Source organism: Diorhabda carinulata, chromosome 11 (genome assembly GCF_026250575.1).
Source record: "Diorhabda carinulata isolate Delta chromosome 11, icDioCari1.1, whole genome shotgun sequence".
Taxonomy (NCBI): domain Eukaryota; kingdom Metazoa; phylum Arthropoda; class Insecta; order Coleoptera; family Chrysomelidae; genus Diorhabda; species Diorhabda carinulata.
The window spans coordinates 3,884,399-3,900,231 of record NC_079470.1 but is presented as its reverse complement, the minus strand read 5'-3'; the positions used below and the strand labels follow the sequence as shown (position 1 = coordinate 3,900,231).

The 15,833-nt window shown below is 30.7% G+C and overlaps 1 protein-coding gene across 1 annotated transcript; it reads left to right on the top strand.

Moving 5' to 3' along the window:
- The first annotated feature begins 1,608 nt into the window (after positions 1-1,608).
- On the top strand, positions 1,609-15,147 carry LOC130899349 (homeobox protein extradenticle). The gene is made up of 5 exons (XM_057809247.1): positions 1,609-1,968; positions 2,380-2,631; positions 3,228-3,418; positions 4,997-5,153; positions 9,115-15,147. The coding sequence occupies exons 1-5, from the start codon at positions 1,735-1,737 to the stop codon at positions 9,370-9,372; spliced, it is 1,092 nt and encodes a 363-aa protein (XP_057665230.1). The 5' UTR covers positions 1,609-1,734; the 3' UTR covers positions 9,373-15,147.
- Positions 15,148-15,833: the final 686 nt, after the last annotated feature.

Below are 15,833 nucleotides of genomic sequence, written 5' to 3'. Positions count from 1 at the left end.
TTGTTATATTTTTACAAATATTGTAATTCCATCTTGAAATAAATAAATGTATATTTCAAGTTTATTTTATTTTGTAGATAATGAGTTTCTTAACTTAACAATGATTTCATTCTGTTTAAATCTTTTTACAACTAAAAACTAATATAGAACAACACTGGTTTTCGGTGTTACAACTGGGTCGCCTACCCTTCATAGTTAATAGTAAAAAAGTGGCCTGCCTAGGTCCGTTGAATACATAGGCCTTTTCAATATCCTTTAAAAATCTGATCAGGCGCTTTGGCTTGTACCTTTTAACGAATTAGGAAATGGTTTCTAATTAACTAGAGAGAAGTTATATAATAGACTAACTAACCATAGTTCCTAATCCTTTAGGAACAATTCCAAATTCTAGATTTGTCATCTTCGCTTTTATACGACAAAACCCACGTTTTGAGAATCTGTAAAAGAATCAAATGTTGTTTTATGCTCAACAGGTAGCGTCCCCATCGAGTGTAGACGTCATAAACTGAATTTGCGACGCCGACGGATTGAGGATTTACATCCTTATATTAGAAATATTAAGATCTATTTTTATACATTTTTCTGATAAATCATGTAAATTATCAATATAAATAATTGGTTTTATATGTTGATAAATCATGAAATAAATTTACGATGTGATTACGTCGAGTATAAAGATTTTTGTTGAATTATTTGATATCTATTTTTCACAATTCATTTTCTTCTATTAAATAATAAAGAAAACATACTGAACCCATTTTTTCAATTAAAAATATAGATACAAAATTGACATAGGCAACAAATTTTACCATAATGTAAAATGTTTTATCTACACTGTATTTATATATTGGACTATATTTTTTAACACAATTTTTTGAAAGAAATATTTACTATTTCTAACACAGAATTTGAATGGTGTCAAAAATTATCCCAGTTTTAAGATTTTTCACCGAAAAACATTATTTTAAGTTGATTTTCTTCTTTTTTATAATATTCCACTTTTACTCATTTGACATTTGGGAACATATAGATCTTGTTCATTTAAATATCAAAATTCAGTTAATATTAAAATATCATTTTCAAAATAACAAAATCAACAATTGAATGTAAACACAGATCATATAACTACTATGCTATTATTAATAAAAATATAAAATTAGTTCTGTAAAAAATTGATTGGATACTCAAAGGATCTATAAAATTGGACAATAGTTTACTGCGCATGTAAATTCTACAAAGTTTTCAAGGGATCGGATTCTTTATAGTAGTCCGTTTAATACACACAAAGAAACTAGCTTCGTATATCTGAAAAAGTAGCTGGTCCAACTTACCGGATAACTTGAACTTTTTAAGTTTGCCAGATTTAGTATCATACAATAAATCTGAGTTTTTGTTAGGAAGATTTTTAAATTTTATTAGAAAAAAATCGGATAACGTAAATGAAAAAAAAATTTAATATACTTTGGATATAAAGGAACATATCTTTAGTGACCCATTTCTATGTAGTATAAATTGATATTAAAAATAATATAAGATTTAATAAAATCATAGTGCATTTGTAGAAACGTGGCACCCTTGCGAATTAATATACCATTGAACTTCAAGAGATCATTACTACCTTTCTCAAAAACATCAGTCATTCTTTGTGCTTTGTTTACCTGTCCACCATTTTCTATTTCTGTTATGTACGTTTGGTGACCTGTGAGTTGTGGTTGTGAGTAGACATTTCGAGTGATGGATGATCCAGGAAGAATGATGGGTCACACGGGGGGCGGTTTAATGCCTCCACAACCTTACGGTATGACCCCACAAAACGAAGCTTCTGCTGGAAATGAAAATGAACCCCGTAAACAGGACATCAGCGAGATTTTACAACAAATCATGAACATTACTGATCAAAGTTTAGATGAAGCCCAAGCGAGGAAACACACTCTGAACTGCCATCGGATGAAACCTGCATTATTTTCGGTGTTTATACTTTTTTTATCTAATACTTATAATAGTGTATGCTAGTAGTTCACTTTTGATTTCTTACCCCACGTCTTAAGTAGAACTTTATGCTTGACTTAGTGTATATAGTAGCTAAACAAGCATTAGATTAAGTTACAATCCGTTTTTCATTGAGTTGAATGTTTAATGAGTTAAATTATTCAAGAGTTACTTGTACCTATTTAACTTTATTTCAGTAAATATCAGCATAAATTTTGTTCTAGAAAGCAAGTACAGTCTATAGTTTTAAGTGCTATTCTTAAAATTCAACTGCTAAACAGCAAAAATTATTTTTTTGAGCCTCATATTTGACAGACTTTAATCTAAAATTGCAATCACTATTTCAAATCTGTATTAGAATCCCCCCACTAATGTGTTTATTATTATTAGGTGTTGTGTGAAATTAAAGAAAAAACAGTATTGTCATTAAGGAATACGCAAGAGGAGGAGCCACCAGATCCACAATTGATGCGTCTCGATAACATGTTGATTGCAGAAGGAGTTGCTGGACCCGAGAAAGGAGGAGGTGCCGGAGCTGCAGCGTCTGGATCAGCGGCGGCACAAGCAGGACAACCAGATAATGCAATTGAACATTCTGATTATCGAGCCAAACTGGCACAGATTAGACAAATTTACCACCAAGTAAGTCGAATTTATGGGCGCTAGTCTTAGGGTCGTGGATGGTAGCACAATAATAAAAGCTCAATAACTACATTAACTCACTATATGTACGAATGCACCAACAAAACAATATATACAAAATATAAAATTAAACTAAATCGCGTGTGTCGAATCTATAGTAGCAGCGTAGTTCTGCAATAGAACTAGGCATTCGAGATCTGCTTGCTTTGCTGTCCAGAAAAAGAGTGAATGTCTCTTTAGTCCAAAATGTCATGCCTGGGTTCGTTTAAGTGAAAAATAGATGAGGGTGTCATGAAACAATGTAGATGGTAGAGGGATGTAGGTATGTTGGTTTTCATATAACCTGTACTTATTGAAAATGATTAAGTTATTTGCATGCTATAAGAACATTGAGAAGGTTATGAAAGAAAATTAACTTGGAATTCTCAGGAGTCAAAGGATTATTCTTTTATTGAGGAAGTTGATTAGGAAAACAGTGAAAGGATGAAAATGTCTTGAAGGAATGTATACCTGTATTATGTATTTTTAAATGCTTGGTCGCCACACATTTTTCAACTTATTTAATTTAATTTATTATCGAAAATATAATTTTTTAGGAATTGGAGAAATATGAACAAGCATGTAATGAATTTACTACACATGTTATGAATCTACTTAGAGAACAGAGTCGTACTAGGCCGATTACACCTAAAGAAATTGAACGAATGGTACAGATCATCCACAAAAAATTCAGTTCTATTCAAATGCAGCTTAAACAATCTACATGTGAGGCTGTTATGATCCTTAGGTAAGAAATTTCTTATATTTTTATCAGTTGGTTAAAAATATTGCGTACATCAAAGAAACTACTTATTATTGGTCATAAAAACCAAAAATTTCCATTCATGTGAATGTGTTCATTAATAAGAACAATTTTTTATAATATACTTATACCTGTACGCACATTGTATGTTGTTTTAACTGTTAGTTTTCGTAAAATTTTAGCCCATGTTTTTTATTATCAAGATGCCATCTAATCTTAATCGTAAAGCTTTTCTGTTCTTTAGTTTCAAGGTTTTCTTTTGAAATGATAATGAGATTTTAATGTTCTTTTGGTACCTTGATGTACAGGTTTCAATACAGATGTAACCTTTGGATGTTTAATGCATTTCATATTAGTAACAATCAAAAAGACTAGGATAATTATCAACCAAAATTAGAACTGTTTAATTTAATTCATCGTCTCAATTTCATAACCATCTTTTGTTATCTATGACTTCTCATTGTGATCATATATTATCAATAGTGATCGTGTGTTTTAAGATATCTTGGCTTCTTAGATTTGCTAATAACTAAAAAGGTTTTACACACAGGATTTTTTTATCACAAAAGTAAAGGTTGTGCTGAGTTGTGCAAGTATCCTAGGCCACTGTGCAGTTGATAAGAAAAATTATTTCATTGAAATTAATAACATTTTCTTTTGCAATAAAAAAATTCTGTGTGAATACAAAGGTGGTGAACTTTGTTACCCCTATGAAATCCACATATATCAAAGTTTAATCGTTAATTTTGATGAAATAATTTTTTGTCTCGACTGCACAGTGGCCTTGTACAACTCAGTACAACCTTCACTTTTGCAATAAAAAAACTGTGTCAATTGATAAAGTGGTTGGCGAACCTCTCGAAAAAAAAGGTGTTAAGGTGTTCCAATTAATTTGTCTCTAGTAGCATAAAGCTAGCACAATTAAACCCTTTATTTTTTTAGAAAATTCGAAAATGACTGGACTAACTTTAATTTAAATTATTTATCAGCTCATAGGACTTCCAATATTAAAAAATATTGTTTTGCAGCATAATTCAGCACACTTTCATTTTTATTGGATTTCAAAAAAGACCGGGTTAATTTCACCTACATCATATGTACTCGTCAATAACATCATACAAAGTAGAAAAAGTTAATCAAACTAGAAAACCAAACAAAATTTTCATAAAAACTTTTTTTTCAAAGAATTGTTTCCTTTGTTACCACATGATTTGTTCTTGATATCTCAATCTTCAAAATGCTTTGTTATTGGGTTCAATTTTTTTCTTTTATTTTTTTTATCGAGGAAACTATTCTTCTTTTTTGTAATTTGTTGCAATTGTATATTCTTTGGTTAAAGCTTCATATGGAATTTCTCTTTGATATAATACACGATTTTTTTTAGTCATTCTAACATCTATAATTATCTAAAAATATTACTTAGATAATGTATGTATTAAGAATGGATGTTTTTGATGAAGCTTTCAGCAAGGACCTTTGATTTTGGTTAATATAACTGCTGTTATTTTAAACGGAGTTGTAATGTGAATTTTTTTTACTGTAGAATTGTGAATTTTTGCTTAGGTCGAGGTTTTTGGATGCCAGAAGAAAGAGGCGTAATTTTAGTAAACAAGCATCAGAAATATTGAACGAATATTTTTATTCACATTTATCTAATCCTTATCCCAGTGAAGAAGCTAAAGAAGAACTTGCCAGGAAATGTGGTATTACAGTCAGCCAGGTAACTACTATAATATTAGAAACTATTTCACTTTCTATGATTTTCTGTATATTATGTATCGTGATAATTAATTTAATGAAATAGGTGCTCCTCACAACTAATAACTTCATTAATGAAATGTTGATTGACTTTATTTAGATTCTATAGGTATTTGTTGAATATTTAATATAATTTACATATATATTTAAGTAAATCTTCCATTGCTATCAATTTAATTCTATTAACATTGTTTTTTTGTATGTTCTGGTCTCTGTTTCTCTTTTTTAATCATTTTTTTGTCCTACGACTACAATTTTGTAAAGCTGAAAGATTCAACTTTAAGAATATTAAAAAATTCCATAAATTATGTGTAATATCAAATTTAAAAGAAAATAATAATTTCTCCATTTAATTGAATGGGAAACTAAAATAAAATAGAGGCCACTTAGAATTGAGCTAAAAAGAAATATTTCAGAGGGTAAGAGTTAGAAAAAAAATTGTTTTCAAAGCAGCCTAATGACGAGTCTTACTTATCCAGTTCCAGTGCTAATGAGAGACAACATTAACATTTTAATGTGCTCCAAAGCTGGTTTGCAATTTGTCATTATTTTTTCCAAACTTGTATTAGCCAACAGTAAAGTTGCATTTGCAAGATTTTTTTGAGCTGCTTCATCTTCCAATGCTTGTGTTGAATTGCTGGTTGTCTTGCTCCATGTCCTTAATGTATTAAACTGTATCCTATACTTCAGGATTTGATTCTCATTCTCTCATTTTCATTTATATTTATTCTAAATAATCAAGGACTACTATATATTTTTTTTAATTAATTTTGATAATTATTTTCAACTTTTATAATCTAATGACTTATTAAATGCCATGTGTACGTTGGTTTATGATTTCTTGCAATTGGTTTTCATTGTCTTTAAGATCTATCTCTAGAATTAAACAGCGTCTTGTATATCACCAGTTTTGTCTCGAATATACTATCTATTAATATATTTATATATTTTATTTTGTACATCCATCTGTGTTATCTGATATTAAAAGTTTATATTTTAATTTTATCAATATATATTAAGTTTCACAATTATATTGCTTACCCAACATTATTTCATTTTTTATATTCACCTGTGTCATTATCACAAATCTAATGAAAAGTTTGGTTAATGTAAATTGTACTACATATTATAAGTCGTATATATTTAATGTGGATATATCGAATTTATAAGAAGAGGATTTGTGCCAAAACGATGACTTTTGTCATAGTACTGAAGCCGACTACAAGAATTTTTGTCTCATAGCATTATTACCAAAACGGATTGAATTTTTAGATTAAAATGTTGAGACACTGAGGCATAAAAATATCTATTTTTTTCCCCGTTGGTAACAGCACTCCATACAGAAATTGTGTTCCCCTATTGCATCCTCTTCTCCGTAAACTTTGCAGGTGGCATTGTTTATAATTTTTAATCTCACAAGATGCGTAGGTTATCCAACTTAAGTCCATTTGAACGTTTGCAATCAAAGTCTCAAATGTTTTACACCATTTAAAGACTACAATTTGAGTAATTGCCAGAGATTTTCTATTTTTTCCAGTTCTCCTTTCAACCGATTACCTTGTAAAAAATAGAAAGGGTCTGATCTGGTGGATAAATTTTTGATTTTCTCATTCCTGCTGTGCTTTGGCGGCTAAACATGGTGAACTTTTTCTTTGACTAATTTATAGTTGTTTACTAGTCTTAATTTTGTTTCTGATAGCAAAAACTTTTACTTTAAAGATGCTATGGTGAGTTTCTATTAATTTTGATTATTACTCAAATATAGTTATCATTTTTGATTTAGATTTCCATGAAAAGTACCTTCTGTGTAATGTTTTGGTTGTAAAGCTATGAGATACGGTTTTAACCTTTGGCTTTTGTACTACAAACTTTCATTGGTCTATATATTTCAGGAATGTATGCGAGTATATAAATCAATGAAAGTTTAAATTGACACTCAACATACAGAGTGTCCCAGACCAATTTGACCAGATTATATTTTCTGAAACTGCAAAGATATCTTTAGTAAAATAGAAACTTCTACGATGTTTATAAAATATTTCACTTAATATCCGCCTTTTTTATTTCTGTACTAACTTTTATTAAACAAATAATCAAAAATTGGGTTTCTCTTAGCTGTAAGTTATTGGGCGGTTATTATTTCTCTTAAACTAGTGACTGCTCTGTCCCTAACCTAAAAAAAATCATAGATTATAAGTTAATGTAGAAAATTGTTAAAAAATTAAGAAGTGGGTGACATCTGTTACATCTTCTTTCAAACTTTAATAGAGGTGAACAACAAAACTAAAATACGAACTAATTTTAGTTTCTTCTTTATAAACAATAGAAAATGTTATTTAAAATTTTAGGCTAAATTGTAATATAAAGCAACCACACATCTATAAGGTATACTTGGAAAATAATACTAGTTGTTAAAATCCTATTCTAGTGGCCACTAAAACTTTGGTACACCTTTTTGGTAGTTTCGTGTAGATAATCAAGTCTCTTCCTCCATGAATAAAGGCGTTTTCAATTTTTAACTACACATTCAGATTAATTGTTATCTCATGAGACTGGGAAGTTAGACCTGACGTCTGTAGACACAAACTTTAAATGGTTTTTTAATTTGTTCCTTCTAGGCCACATAATACTATAAATACCGCTTTAAAAAACGCTTCGCTTTTTTTAGTGGCCTACTTCTGACTCCAATACATATATTCCAGGATATTAATGAGGATTACTTCAATTTTCGTCATATTTAGACCGATTCTAAAACACAACCACACAAATCTTACTAAAATTATTAAAAACACATAAAAAACTGTAAAGCATCAAACACCTTTACATATTATATTGTTGTTCACCACTATAGAAACCAAATTCAACGCCATCTTGTGACACGTGATTTTCGCCTATATGCCTCTTTGTTATATAATAAAGTAACAGATGATCATTCGAAATTTCAGATCTGATCCTAATTAGGGTAAATATTTATTCGTTAATTAGAATTTTCTACTCAAATTATAAGGTTAAATACGTGGGCCATTTTTTTTTCAACCTCCGATCGCTCCGTGCAGACGCTACGCAGGCATAAAAAAGCGGGCATGCGCTGTAGGCGACCGCGAAACTCGCTCTACACATTCCACCATTGTTGACATTCAGGTGTCAGTCGGCGTTGTGCTACAGCGCTACAGCATAGTAAACATGTCCGCCATTATTGATACTCTGAAGGCCGTAGTGCTGCAGAAATCCATCGGAGAATGTGGGAATGGTGTCGAAAGTTTGAAGAAGGCCGTAATGATGTGCATAAGGACCTGGTTCAACGAGTTAAGAGAATGGTTAAAGAAAACCGCAGATTCACCATTACTGCTTTGTCTACGGAATTTTCAGAAGTTTCTAGGTCTGTTCATTGGCGGCAACTTTCTTTGAAGATGGTATTGAAAACCTTGTCCGTAAATATGACAAAATGTCTCAATCTCTTTGGTGATTATGTCGAAAAGTAACTAATCTTTTGGTAATAAGATTGTTTTATATGAACTTCTTTTATTCATAACCTATCGAAGGTTGAAAAAAAAAACTGCCTTCGTATTTTAATAAAACATTGAAAAAAACTGACATAGGTCCACTTATTAGCGCCCAATTTAATTTGATGGGATCCTTTTCTTGTATATAATTATTTTCCATTGTATTTTTTTAATATCTATAATTTTGTTGCTTTCAAAATATTCATTCTTCTTTGTTGCTCCCTTTAATGTTTAATATTTCTTAATAATCTTTAATAATTATAATGAAATGTTTTTAAAAAATTGATCTCAAACAATTTTCTCTTAGTGGATATCTTTGCCGTTTAGGAGATATAGCCTGGACAATCTGTATGCGTGTGTGTATTGTATGTATATCTTATGTAAAAAAAAATATTTTACTAAATACATTAACATGTGTAGGTGTCAAATTGGTTTGGTAACAAACGAATTCGTTATAAGAAAAACATTGGCAAAGCGCAAGAAGAGGCGAATTTGTACGCTGCTAAAAAAGCCGCGGGGGCATCGCCGTATAGCGGTACTCCCACTCCTATGATGTCACCAGCACCGCCACAAGATTCGATGGGCTATTCCATGGGTTCCGCGTACGATCAGAGCTCCGCCTACGACGCCAGCAGTTGCGGTTACGATCCCATGCATGCTCAAGAATTATCCCCATAAATTATACGATTACGTACATACAGTTAAGGGCGTTTTCCGGATTTATCATTTACAGAAAAAAAATGTATTCAGTACTGTAGTATATTATTCATTAGTATCGGGGACAAAAGGGAGTAGTGTAGAGAAGAGTTGTTAATGTTATTATTATTTTTAGTAATATTACTGTTATTTCGCTTGTATGTTTCAAGTTTGGTCCCAAAATGTGCACCGATTTAAAAATTATCACTTGTATAAAGAATCATATTATATTTGCAAGAAGATATGGTTTAATCACACTGTATATATAGAGCATTCAAAAGATAAACCGATTAACTCTATGAAATAAATTTAGAATAAGCTTTTAAAGTTAAAGTACAGTAAACTCCCGATTATCCGCAACAAATTGCTCCAAATATGCATTTGAACAAGTTATAAATATAATATTTAAATTAAAAAGACGTTTTACTTGAAAAATAATAAAAAAGATTCACTGCTCAAAAATTTGTAGATTCAATTCTTCAGATATTCAATCAAATTAAATTTTTTAGCACTATTTTATGACAACGAGTTGTCATTCTCTAGATACTGAATAAAGCCTTCAATATGAGCGAAAGCTACATCGTAGCTCATTCCCTTTTATGCCTTATCATTACAATTTGTTCATCGGATAGATGTTCAAAACGTGATCATAAGTGTTACACTCATTGATATTATCTTCATCGACATTTCCTCCACTAGCAACTGATTTCGCTAAATCATGAATAGAAACTATTTTTTCAGATTCTATTAAAGATTTTTCCACACTTGGTAAAATCTTCCATAAAGACTGAATTGTCTTCCAGGCACTGTTTCTTCTTAATTGAAGAGATTAAGCCCTGGTCCATAAGTTGGATAACATTTTGCAATAATATTTCAATCTTCCAGGTGATATAAGGCGATGTCAATTAATAAAACAACTTTTCCACATTCAAACCTAACATTTCTTTTATAATTTGTTCATGAGTTAGATTTTCGCAGCCTGGTCATAAATGTTACTATCATTAATATTGTCTTCATCGACATTTCCTCCACCAGCAACTGATTTTGCTAAACTTTCGTTTCAGATTCTACTAAAGATTTTTCCACATTTGGCAAAATCTTCCGTCAAGACTTCAATAATGTTGATTTCTGAACTGACTTCTGGGCCCTGATCCACTCTCTTTAATCTTTTTGTCAATAATTTCGTTCTCTATTTCTTCTTAATTGAAGAGATTACGCCCTGGTCCATAGGTTGGATAAGAGCTGCGACATTGGGAGGCAAACATTTTGCAAAAATATTTCCATCTTCCAGGTGGGATAAAGCGTTTTCAACTTTCTGGGGTAAATTTTGAGACTCTAAATGCACCCTAACTTTGGGAAATGAAAATTTCTTCAAATCATTTCTTAAATATTGTTTGGTTCGTCCAATCTCAATTTTGCAAAAATATTTTTTCTCTTCCAGTTGGGATAAGGCGTTGTCAGCTTTCTGGAAATTTTGAGACTTAAATGCTCCCTAACGTTGGGAAATGAACATATTCAAACCATTTCTTAAATATTCCTTGGTTTGTCCACCCTTTAGTTTAGTAGAAGTAATATACTAGGAGGTTCTCAGCTCATGTTTCCTTACAAAATCTCGGTTTCTTAGGAGTTACCGTATTCTAGTAATAAATAGGTTAGCTATGGAGTTAGTCATCTTGGTCACTGAAATATATTACTTTATAACTCAATATGAAAAATGGAGTTAATCGGATTATCTTTTGGTGAGCAGAATGGTAAACATCACAAGAGCAGTTTAGTAAGCTCCAGGATAGAATGTTAGGAAAAAAAGTGATGTTGACAACTCCAAGTTGAATAGATTTTAGAAACCGTAAGCTCTTTTATATTTGTAAGTAGGAAATTAATTTGGTTTATATACTATTGAAGATATATAGTTGTGTTTGTTTCAATCCAGTATCACATAATTAATTTTTATTTCAACCCTCACTTGACAAACTTCAAAAAAATTAAATAAGAGGGCGCGGCAAGCACTATTCTTAGCGGTATCATTTGAATACGTAAGACTAAAAATGTGACAAACGTGTGAGTTGAGGCTTAATTTGATAGTTGTATCAAAACTGAATCTGAGTTGCTTAGAATAAATATTATTCGACTTTGACAACTTTTCTCTATATATTAGAAAGATTATTCGATATGCCGGAAAACGATCTTGATTGATATTTCGCTCTTTCAAGATACATAAGTATACTAAAGCTTGTATACCGATTTCAATGTATACTACTTTTTGTATTTCGTGCAATGTCTGTGTATTTATCAACTTGTGGCAGCTACCAATCATTTTTTATGTTAACGCACATATTTACTACATTTTTATGTAGTATCTCTTGTTATATATACATTTATTTTTTAAGTAAAATATACATTATTGTATGTAATGTTTGTACTAATTTTTGTTGATTTTTGAATGTCGCCTATAAACTATTTTTCCAAATATTCCGATAAATATCTCAATTTTACTCAAAAAACTCTTCAATTATTATACTTCAAATTTTTTATACTGTTATTAACTTTTTTTTAACAATTTCTATCAGAATTTGTATACGGAGAAGAAATTTTTATCTTCGCCAAAAATCAAAGTTTCCAGTCAACTGTTCATATTGGAATAGTTTTGCCATCCAAGCTTTTTCTTATTACAGATCTAATTACCTTGACATTCAAGATATTAACATTAAATAGAGGAATTATGCACCTATATTATACCCTCAATTAAAGCTGATCTCATCACAGGCCTATCTACAACGTTCACCATAAAGTTCCAGAATTTCGTCCTGGCAATTTTTCCTAGCCAGAAGCCGTTTTTTCTCTAGTGCACTTATGAAACTGGAAGTCTTCCTAAAAAAATTGAACAGTGCAGCAATGTCCTGTGAGGAAGTCAGTGAAAAAATGTAGTAGGTACTTTCTGGAGTCGTCCAGTTCTGGCAGAAGGGTAATCCTCTAGTTATAATTATATAGAGCGATTATACACCTCTATTGTGCTTCCAATTAAAGCTAACCTCATCACTGTACCTTGAATCGCTCAAATAATCATGTGTCAGTGCTTATTGTCATTTCCCGATGGTTTTTGATAAGATTTCATAACTAGATGATCTAGAATTTCCTCTTTTACCCCATAGAACCTGCATTCCACTGTTTTTGCTAGACCTAACCTCATAAGTGTTTCCTGATTCAGTAATGTCCTGTAAGGAAGTCAGTGGACAGATGTTGTAGATACTTTTTGGAGTAATCCAGTCCTGGAAGAAGAGTAATCCTCTTTCATATTATTCCTTCATCTGAAACGCTTTCTTGTAACTGCATTTTTCTATATCACAAAAAAGTTCCGGGGCAATCAAATGCTTTTGCACTACTTTTCTGGTATATAGGATACAGTTTTGCCAGTGATGGAAAAGGGAGTTTGTTCATATCAACCAACTCCTATTGAGAATAAAATTGAGTTAATATCTTGTAGATCATACACTTGAACAGTTGTAAGTTTGTGTTTAATGTAGGATGTCATCCACACTGCTACGTCCCACAGGATCTATTGTGTCGACTCTTATTTCTACGGCACTGGGGATGTTCGTTGTTTACAACTGATTTATTAATACCACTCCTTTCAGAAAATTCAAGATGTATTATGGCTGCGAAAGATTGAGTAAAAAATTTTTAATCGGATATTTGGTATGATTGTAGTAGATATTTGGTTCGTTTCGACTTTTGAATTCTAAAATTGGTGCAAATATTATGTAATACCTTTTTAGGAGGTTGTATACAAAATCTTAGTACGAGCATGTATGCATTATGTTGCAAAATATTGTTTATAATTATTATTTTTTTAGTTTAGCTCCATAAATTAAATCGTTGCTATTTATTGTTAAAGAGTAATAGTAACTTGAAATTATTAGAAATCAGTATCGTGATTAAATATAGATTGACAATATAAATTAAATATTATTAACATTGCTTGATAAAATTTGTATTTATTTTTTAATAAATACAGAATGACCTAAAAGTTGATATTTTAACAGATCTACTGTATATACCTCATATCGGTCATAAGAGTCTTGCTGATATAAACTTGCTCTAATGTTGTTGAAAATTGTATTCCCACCAGATTTTTTTCAGTAGCTCTAAATATGTGCTGGACTCCACCAATAAATTATCTCAAATCCTTATTATTCCATTTTACATTATTAAGATGAAGGTTCTTGATTAGTATTACTTTTTATTCACCATTCTGTAGATTCTTCTTAACCCATGAGATCCCGAATAATTTTTTTTTCGCTTTTTGTCAACTTTAACTAGTTTTTTCACCAACACGTGTTGCCAAATGGCGGATTTGTTACAGAAATTTTATTAAAAATAAATAAACTTGAAAAGTAGGATTGCATTCTAAACAAAGTATTATTATAATTATCATTATAAAGCAGCATCCTTCACCTGTACATCTTTTATCTGTCACACTTATCAGAACGTGGTCTCTGATATCATCGCTTATATGTATGATTTTTTTTTCAATTTTTGAGTACCGTTTTATCTAACCAAGTTGTAGTCTAGCCATACATTTAATAAAACCCTCTTCGTTCGCTCAAGCGTAGATTTGTGCGCTTCTCTTTTTATATCGTTTACTCACGATCTTTTTATTGGGCAACAGACAGTCCTTTGGAATCCTATTATCGCGGATACTACTTGCTCCTGTAAAAACCATTGTTCCTAAGGTAGACTAACAGATTGAAGTTTGTGAAAAAGTTACGAGAGAAGAAGATGATGTATGGCAAGTGTTTTTCCTTTGCTATTTCTGTTAACATTGAACTAAACATCAACTTTTGGTACACTCTGTATGAACGATAAGAGGAAAAAATCGTGTTGTATTATAAATATCGACAATCTGCTTCCCTTTATTAAAACTATGAAAAATTGAACTATATTTTTGGAAATATTTTGCATTACTAAGTGTCATCTAATAAATGAGCGTTAAATAGAAGAAAATTGAGAGAATTGATGCTTACCAAAACGTACCATAGTTCAAACCCAGTTCCAGGTAACAACGGAAATAAAAATTTGGCACGCCACCTATCGGACGCAAATGACAAGCCAACAATATATTCTGTCTGGTTCTGTTTCTTATTTAAATAAATATTACTACACAAAACAATGTTTTAAAAACAAGAGGGTTGATGGTCTATTTAACAAATTATTATCAAAATTATTGTAGTTTTAAAAATGTATAGTCAACAAGAAAAACTATAGTATAAGGATTTTCAGAGTTTCAATAAACAAATTGCCTAATTAATAAACTTAATGAACAATGGATGTATTTGTTAATAAGAAAAAACGAAAACAAAATGAAGAGGAATCTAACAATACTAAAATAGACCAAAAATAATTTTAATTCTATGCCGGGGTACCCTGGTTTACTATGGGATAGAAAATAATATATTCAATGTTTTTTGTAGACACAGTGTATACGAATTCAAAGTAACTAATGGTTTAGTATAGAAAAATAGAAAAAAAGATTTTTTTCTCTTGTTGTTTTTTAATTTTATCCGTTTTCGGATATTTATAGCTATTGTGTTACAGTATTTTAGTAGTCATCCATATTTGTTTATTTTTATGGAATATTACTAATGTGGAGTTGGTAATTGGACAGACTAGAAAATTTTATGTCGTGAGTTTTTAACAATGATTTACCTTAAGGCAAAAATCTGTATTTTACATTAGAAAATAAAGGATCTTAAATAAGAAGTTCGTTTTTTATTTCTGACACGTCGCAAATGACTTTTAATTTAGTATAGAGAAAGCGAGCACAAAATATGTGGGTTGTTGCGTTTGAACTACTGAGAGGTGTATATATAGGGTGACGCTTGAAACGTCTTGTCATATTTTGAATGGGTACAGTTTTAGAAATTTATATCCTCTTGTTTTTTCCTAAACGGAAACTCTCTTCTTCTTTTATTTAACTAGAAAAACTAGAGAATGTAAATTGGCACTACTAGATGCGCTGCTGTTGTTAAATGTGCCTATTTGGTTTAAGATTTTGAAAAATATTCTAGTTTTTTTTAAAATACTGAAAAATTTTGAATGGATATAGTCCCTGTTTGGGTCTTTTGCCTTTCAGAAATTTAATGCGAAAAGGTGAAATGGAAGATGTTTTCTTAACTGTACTTTGACTTTACCAGGAAGACTAGAAACACTAAATAATGTAAGCTGTTACATTTGACCTACTAGAGGCGTTGTTTCAGAAATTTACACCTTCATGTTTTTTCCCAAAACGAAATATATTTAAATCAATTGTTGAAAGAAATTAAAGAGGGACAGAAAAGGACAGTGTGAAAAATTGGACATAATATTAAATAACAACCTTCAAGTTTTAAGTAATCATTTGATCAAATGCAACGATTGCTGTCTATGGTTTCATAAACATCGATAGT